General features: G+C 45.2%; 1 protein-coding gene and 1 long non-coding RNA gene across 3 annotated transcripts in view; one reads left to right on the top strand and one right to left on the bottom strand.

The window, feature by feature from the left end:
- Positions 1-943: 943 nt before the first annotated feature.
- LOC132535445 (uncharacterized) lies at positions 944-1,931 on the bottom strand. The gene is made up of 2 exons (XR_009547253.1): positions 1,799-1,931; positions 944-1,447 (listed from the first exon to the last, which is right to left on the bottom strand). It is a non-coding gene; the product is annotated as an uncharacterized LOC132535445 (long non-coding RNA).
- The window catches only part of TSHR (thyroid stimulating hormone receptor), a 119,560-nt gene continuing 113,359 nt past the window's right edge, over positions 1,256-7,456 (top strand). For both annotated transcript variants that reach the window (XM_060181259.1, XM_007533813.2), the window contains exons 1-2: positions 1,256-1,385; positions 1,664-1,977. In XM_060181259.1, coding sequence (XP_060037242.1) covers positions 1,808-1,977 — 170 coding nt within the window. In that variant the 5' untranslated portion in view covers positions 1,256-1,385; positions 1,664-1,807. The remainder of the gene's footprint in view (positions 1,386-1,663; positions 1,978-7,456) is intronic.

Below are 7,456 nucleotides of genomic sequence, written 5' to 3'. Positions count from 1 at the left end.
CATTATGAAATGGTAGTTCACTGGAGACATCTGACTATACTAGCATAGAAATCACTAATTTGAGGCTCTTCTCTATTAGGGGCTCCCATAAACCAACAATTAATTAAATGAAGATGGATTTTATTGCCTTAGAGACAGTAAAGCAAACCAACCAAAGTGGGGGCGGAGTGCACTCACTGTTTCTCTCTGCTGGTCCTGTTCTCTGCTCCACTCCCCTCAGCTCAGCTCTATGCTCCCAGCACCACCTACTTCCTCTAAGCTGATTCTCCTTAGTCCTTTGTCTCCTGGCAATGACCTGGAGTCAAAGGTCAGGTTCCAGGTCATCTCCTGGCCTTCCATTCTTCCTTTGTGGCACTTTTTCCAGTCTTCTGATAATGTTGCTTGTCAGGAATTCTGGGAAATGTAGCTTTTCTTTATCAAGTTGCACCTTAATTCTTCAGGATCACGAAGCAAAGGTAACAACATAGTAGTGAACAGTCACAGAGGCATCACCTTTTGTACATCCATTATTGAGTTCTGTGCTTAATTAGGCCAGAGATAAATGAATTATACATTTACTGAACTTCGCTGACCTTGGCAAGTTATAACTGTGTGTTTCAATGTTTATAGTTGCTTTGCTCACCATCACCAAAGCCCCTAAAACTATTCAGTTAACAGGCAAAACCCATAATTCCTTTTGAGTGTCTCTCCTTTTTCTCCTCTAACAATTGTTGGGATTTTGATCACACACACACACACACACACACACACACACACACACACACACACACACGCCTTTCCCCCAAAACGTTCACCCTGAAATCTGTGAGTCCACATTCCTTTTGTCCCAGGACTAGAAAGCAATTGAAGACTTTTAAGAGAGAAGCTGAGGCACTCTGAATTACATTTTAAATGAACTTTTTTGGCTACATTGTGAAGAAAGAGGGGTTAAATCAGGGTTAGGTCTAGGGTGCGTCTTTTAAGTATTCTTTAACTACCCATCTTCGGGGGGGGGGGGTGTCGGGCCTGTGGGATCGCCCTTATTTGCAGCTTCAGACCCTCCCCCCAACCCCCGCCTCTGGAGCCGGTGCCTATCCTCTGGGCCTGCGGTTCGAGATTCCACCTGCAGGTGGCCCCAGAGCCCGGGTCCCGTCCCCGCCGGGCCCAGCGGCCGGCAGGCTGCTCCTCCCACCAAGCGCTGGGGTTTGCGGGCAAGTTGGGGCGCAGGAGAACCCACCAAGGTGTCACGTCTGACCTGGGCGGCACCTGGTGCGGGCAGGGGGGCTGCGCCCGCCTCCGACTCTGCAGGGCGCACCCGCGAAAACTGTCCATCCCGGAGTCTGTCCATCCCTCGGGGGTTGTCCATCCATCGGGACTGTCCATCCCGGGAATTGTCCATCCCGGAGGTCTGTCCATCCCGCACGTCCCTGCAGAGAGCGCGCAGCCCACAGTGGGTGTCCGTGGTCTCCTGAGAGATGGCAAAGGACGAGGCTTAGGGCGGCGCCCCTTTGGGGTGCTCACCAGCTTAAAAAGCTGAGGGCCAGCTGGGACTGGTGCTGGGTGTCTGGAACAGAAGGAGCAGGCCGGTGGCTTCGGGTAAAGAAAGTGCAGGGAGCAGGCATGTTTGGGTGGAGAGTTGCCACGGGCAACGGAACTTTAAGAGCCTCTTCGCTTCCCTCTGCAGCCTCCCCTCCACGGCTGAAGTCACGGCCCCTCCACCTCCTCCTGTCCCCACCCCTCCTCCTGCCTGCCTGCCTGCCTCCAGCCTGCGAGGACTCGGAGGTGCAGAGGGCTGAGGATGAAGAAGTAAACTCCCGACCTGCAGACAATGAGGTCCGCGCCCCTGCTGCAGCTGGCGCTGGTGCTCGCCCTGCCCAGGAGCCTGGAGGGCAAGGGGTGTCCCTCTCCGCCCTGTGAGTGCTTCCAGGAGGATGACTTCAGAGTCACCTGCAAGGATCTGCACCGCATCCCCCGCCTGCCACCCAGCACCCAGACCTTGTGAGTACCTGGGAGAGGAGAGGGGCACCCAGAAACCAGGGCCAGCTGAAAAGGGGAGTGCAGAAAAAAAAAGACTCAAAATGGACTTCAAAGGAGCAGAGGGAGGGAGAGAGAGAGAGAGAGATAACTTGTGTGTGTAATTAGTCAAAACACTCTACCAATTTAAATACTGAAGCCCCAAACTTGGGACTGCTGACACCTTATTCAAAGTATAAGAAAAGGTACCACAATGTGTAAAAGCTCTAAGAGTCGTTCTTTCTAAAGAGTGACTCTTCTGCATTCTGCCTACAGCTCATCTTGGCTGAGTTCTCCTTCCACTTCAGATACAAGACTATTGCGGCTCAAGAACTGGCCTTTGTGATTTTGTTTTAGGTAAAGTTGCAAACTGTGTTTTTCCTTGTCATCTTTCAGGATGCAAGACCATTTAGCAATTGTATTAGTTCATCAGATAGTTGACAAAATTTTGATCAGGGCTCTTTTTAAAAGCATGCCCTTTATTCTTCGAAAGGTTTGAATTACTTTCTCAAATGTGAGCTGCTCACCACACCTAATGCTTCCAGAACTCCCCTTTGGAATTGGCATGGTAGAGGCATATAGAGATGGGATTTTGTAAAGATACTTTTTTTTCTTTACATATTAAATGTTACCAAACTTGGAGCCTGATGTTAAGTGAGTTTTGGATATGTCTGATACTTTACAGACATTTAGACAAAAGGCTGAAGGGTAATTGTAAGGAGAAAAAAGGTTTTCTTATGTGGTTCAAAACAGAACAGAAAGAAAAAGTTGTAAAAGAAAAGAAAAACAGCACAGGGTGTTTAAAGCTGGCTAAGAAAGTAAAGGTTACTAGAGACTGTAGATGGCTGAAAGCTCACAGAGACACTCAGCTGTAGGCGATGCACATTCCGGCACAGGAATTTCTGTGCATTGACAGACCTTTGTGTCTTTTCTCACCTGGATTAATTAACTACCTCCAAGTAATAAATAACCTTTGAGTAGTGCTTTACTCTCCCGGTTGCCTCCTCAGGATAAAATACACTCTTATCATTTGGATTCAACCTCTACTATATACACACACATGTGTGACTATATAATTATTATCTTTATGTATTGGATAGAGACCACCAGAAGTCAAGAGGGAAGGGGGAGAGAGAGAGAGAGAGAGAGAGAGGAAAAGAAAGACACCTGCAGCTCTGCGTCACCACTCACAAAGCTTACCCCCTGCAGGTGGGGACTGGGGGCTTGAGTTTGGGTCCTTGTACATTGTGACATGTGCGCTCAACCAGGTGCGCCACCGTCCAGCCCCTTCTATTGCAATTTTCCACTCCCAGTGAAAGTTACTTCTGTCACTGTCTCCAGAGTTTTCTGCTCTCAGGACTGTCTTAGCCTTCTTTCCCACATTCAGCCCCCAATGCGTAAAGAATGTGGCTCCTTCCTTCATCTGACTAGTGCCTATTTACAGGTCCAGATTAAAGGGTCCATTTCTTTCAGGAAGTCTCTACTGATGCACCCCCCCCACCACCCTGTTTGGACGAATTACTTCCTCCTCAATATTCTCTGTGTGAATCCTTAACTCTTAACACAGTGTGCTTTCCCATGATGTGCGTGCGTGTGTGTGTGTCTCTGTGTGTGTGTCTCTCTGTGTGTGTGTGTATGTGTTGCAACACAAGTAAGACAAATAAATCCCATAACACACCCAACACGAAACCTAGAACTAGGAACTACTTTGGTACATACATATGCATACTGAGAGAGGGAGAGGGAAACAAATAAATATTAGTCTCAGACTGGGAGAAAGGTCAGAGGCATGACTTCTTCAACCATTCTTTAAGGACTTGGGCAAAATGTTTCAGGGGTTATTGAAAAGAAATAGGACTTTGACTGTGGCAAGGAAGTTGGAGTCATCCTGTTTATACTTCCACCGAATACTGAGGACAACAAGTTGTGGTGGAGACATAACCATGGAGTAAGGAATCATTAAACCCACATTTTCTTCACTCCTCTCTTCCAGTGTAACAAGGTTCTGTGACTCATTTTCAAGGACACAAGCTTCCTTCTGTGTGTAAGAGGCCTGAATTCAATGTTTTCTGATATATGCACTGCTAATGAGAACAGTTTTTGGGAACCCACTCAAACAGAGTAAGAACTAAATAAAGACAGTGGCTTTTCAACCTGACCTTGAAAACAATGGAAGGACTCTATTTTGAAGAATGAAGTTATTCTTAGCTAGGGAAGCAAAAGCTCATGAAAAGTATGGAGCAAATGATATGCTGATTTAGATTTGGACAAGCATGCACTCATCTACAACAGTGGCATAATTTTCAGAACTTTGGGGGCAGTAGAACTCTTATTAAAGGAAAGCTCATGAGATAAGTCATATGTCTAATGCTAGCAATTATATTATGGTTGTTGCTATCCTCAACAGTTTCCATAAATTCAACCCACTGGATCCTCACAAAATTCAGTTGACTTGGTGATTTTATTATTCTCATGCAGTTTGTAAGCGGCAGCGCTAAATTTGCAATCCCACAGAACAGGATCCCTTAAACTAATACTTTCAGATGAAAGTGGTCTCAACCTACTGACACTTTGCCATATGGTTATGACATTTAGGAGAAAGAAGCTTGCTTGAGAATTAGTGATGTCCAATAAGCTGCAGATAGCATTGGGGGGGGGGGGACAATGACCCAAGAAATAAACAGGCAGAATAGCCCACCTGAGTAGTGTGTTGCCTTGCTGTGTGTGTGACCCAGGTCCAGGCACAGCCTCCACTACATTAATGGAAGCTTCAGTGCTCTGGTCTCTGTCGCTGTCTTTCTGTTGCTGAATACAGTAAAAAAAAAAAAAAAAGTCAGTCAGAGGGAAGTGAAAAAGGAGTGATGGAAAAAAGATAAGACTGGAAAAGGAAAAGAAAGTCTCTAAGTTATAGAAGTCATTCTCTGGTGGAAGCGATGCTGCTTTTGTCATTAAAATCCTGCTGTCGGGAAGTCGAACCTGAACTGGAATTGGAGTATCGCACCAAAGTAAAAGACTCTGGGGTCGGTTGGGGGCAGAATACAGGTCCAAAAAGGATGACAGAGGACCTAGTGGGGGCTGTATTGTTATGTGGAAAACTGAGAAATGTCATGCATGTACAACCTATTGTATTTACTGTCGAATGCAAAGCATTAATTCCCCAATAAAGAAATTTTTTTAAAAAATCCTGCTGTCGGGAACCACTTTTCTGAAATTGCATAAACCACTGCCTGTGTTCATTTATACAAATTATGGTGCTGAGAGCTTTTTTTTGGTAAGCTTTTTCTCCTGCCCACATAGTGTGGTGCTGAAGGAAAGATGCTTTGCTTCCTTCTGTTCTACCTGTGCACCTGCCATGTAGACGAGTGTGTGCATGGCAGAGAAATGAAGTTAGTGTTCTGGTCCTTGTACCTACTCCCTTCCCTTCAGGAAGCCTGGCATTCCCTGTTATAACAGTGGTCCTACTAGGTGGTAGGTGAAGGAAAGCTAGTATCTTTAACACACACTCCCCATGTAATAGCCTGCAACCTCCGAGTTACAGGTAGTTTGGGACAAAAAATAAGGCTAGGATGTGGTGCACCCAGCTGAGTGCACGTGTTAATATGTGTAAAAAGACCTGGGTTCAAACCTAGGTCCCCACCTGCAGGGGGCAAGCTTCACAAGTGGTGAAGCAGGGCTGTCTAAGTCTTTATCTATCTATCTATCTATCTATCTATCTATCTATCTATCTATCATCTATCTCTTTATTTTCCCCTCTTTTCTCAGTTTCTCTGTCCTGTCAAATAAAAGAAAGGGGGAGATAGCATAATGGTTATGCAAAGAGATTTTCATGCCTGAAGCACTGATCTCCCGAATTCAACCCCAGTGCCCCACATAAGTCAGAGCTGAGTGGTATTCTAATAAAACCAACAAGCAAACAAACAAGAGCCAGTTTTTTTGATAGATGTTTAACACACACTCCTCATGTAATATTCTACAACCTCTGGATTACAAGCAGATTGGAAAAAACAAAATAGGGCCAGGATGTGGTCCATCCGGTTGAGTATTTTTTGATAGATGTTTAACACACACTCCTCATGTAATATTCTACAACCTCTGGATTACAAGCAGATTGGAAAAAACAAAATAGGGCCAGGATGTGGTCCATCCAGTTGAGTATTTTTTGATAGATGTTTAAGCCTCATGGCAAGTGAAGACTTCCTCTTATTAACCAACCTGTTTGTAGTTTCTGTTTTTTCTTTTTGCCTCCAGGGTTATTGCTGGATCTCAGTGCCTGCACTATGAATCCACTGCTTCTGGAGGCCATTTTTCCCATTTTGTTGCCCTTGTTGTTGTTGGATAGGACAGAGAAAAATCGAGAGAGGAGGGCAAGACAGAGAGAGGAAGAGAGAGACACCTACAGACCTGCTTCACCTCCCATGAGGTGACCCTCCTGCAGGTGGGGAGCCAGGGGCTTGAACAGGGATCCTTGCACTTCACGCCATGTGCGCTTAACCCACTGCTCTACCACCCGGCCCCCTATAGTTTCTTGACAGTGTAATTCACCTCCTCTCCCCCACCTCCAACTCCTCTGTCCCGACCTTCTGTTGGTTAGGGTTTCAGTGGAGAGATTTTTACTCACACACGTATGCCTTCAGAAATGTTGCTGGAGTTGTTGCAACTGTTGTTTTCTCCAGGGTTTATTATTTATTTTAAAATAATCTTTATTTATTTATTGAACAGAGACCATCAGAAATTGAGAGGGAAGGGGGAGACAAAGAGACACCTGCAGCACTGCTCCACCACTTGAAAAACTCCCCGCACTACAAGCATTTTGACAGGTAAAGAAACTAGTTGTGAAAGGACCCACTCTCAACAGCTGGACCAACTGCAGAAGCAAAGTCCAGGGTCCTATGCTGTCACCTCTAGATTTGAAAGTCTAGGTGTGAGACTTTCACTTCCCTGGTCAACCCCCAAGTGATTATATTTTAATACTACTAGTTGTTAGTGCATGCTTGTGGGTATTCAAGATAAAAATTTATTAATCAGTGCTGGGCAGTGGCTTACCCAGTTAGGCACACATAGTACTAAGTGTAGGCACCCAGGTTTGAACTCCTACTCCTCATCTGCAGGAGGGATGCTTCACATGCAGTGAAGTAGGTCTGCAGGTGTCTGTTTATCTCTCTCTCTTTTCTCAATATTTCTCAGTCCTATCAAAAAAAAATGGGGGCAGAATGGCTACCAGGAGTGGTGGAGTTGTAGTGCCAGCACAAAGCCCTAGCAATAATCCCTGGAAGCATAAATAAATAAATAAATAAATAAATAAATAAATAAATAAATTTATATACACACACATATATTAATCAGAGGTGCCTAGGCTTCCTAGGGGTCTGTGGCTATCTTCATGGGAATTTACATTCTGTGAAATTTGTATGTGTTGGTGCTTTCTACAGATCTACAAATTTCTTCAGATTTTCAGAGACACCCT

This window comes from Erinaceus europaeus, chromosome 22 (genome assembly GCF_950295315.1).
Source record: "Erinaceus europaeus chromosome 22, mEriEur2.1, whole genome shotgun sequence".
Classification (NCBI taxonomy): Eukaryota; Metazoa; Chordata; class Mammalia; order Eulipotyphla; family Erinaceidae; genus Erinaceus; species Erinaceus europaeus.
Note: the sequence above shows the minus strand (reverse complement) of the source record. Positions and strands in the feature narration are given on the sequence as shown.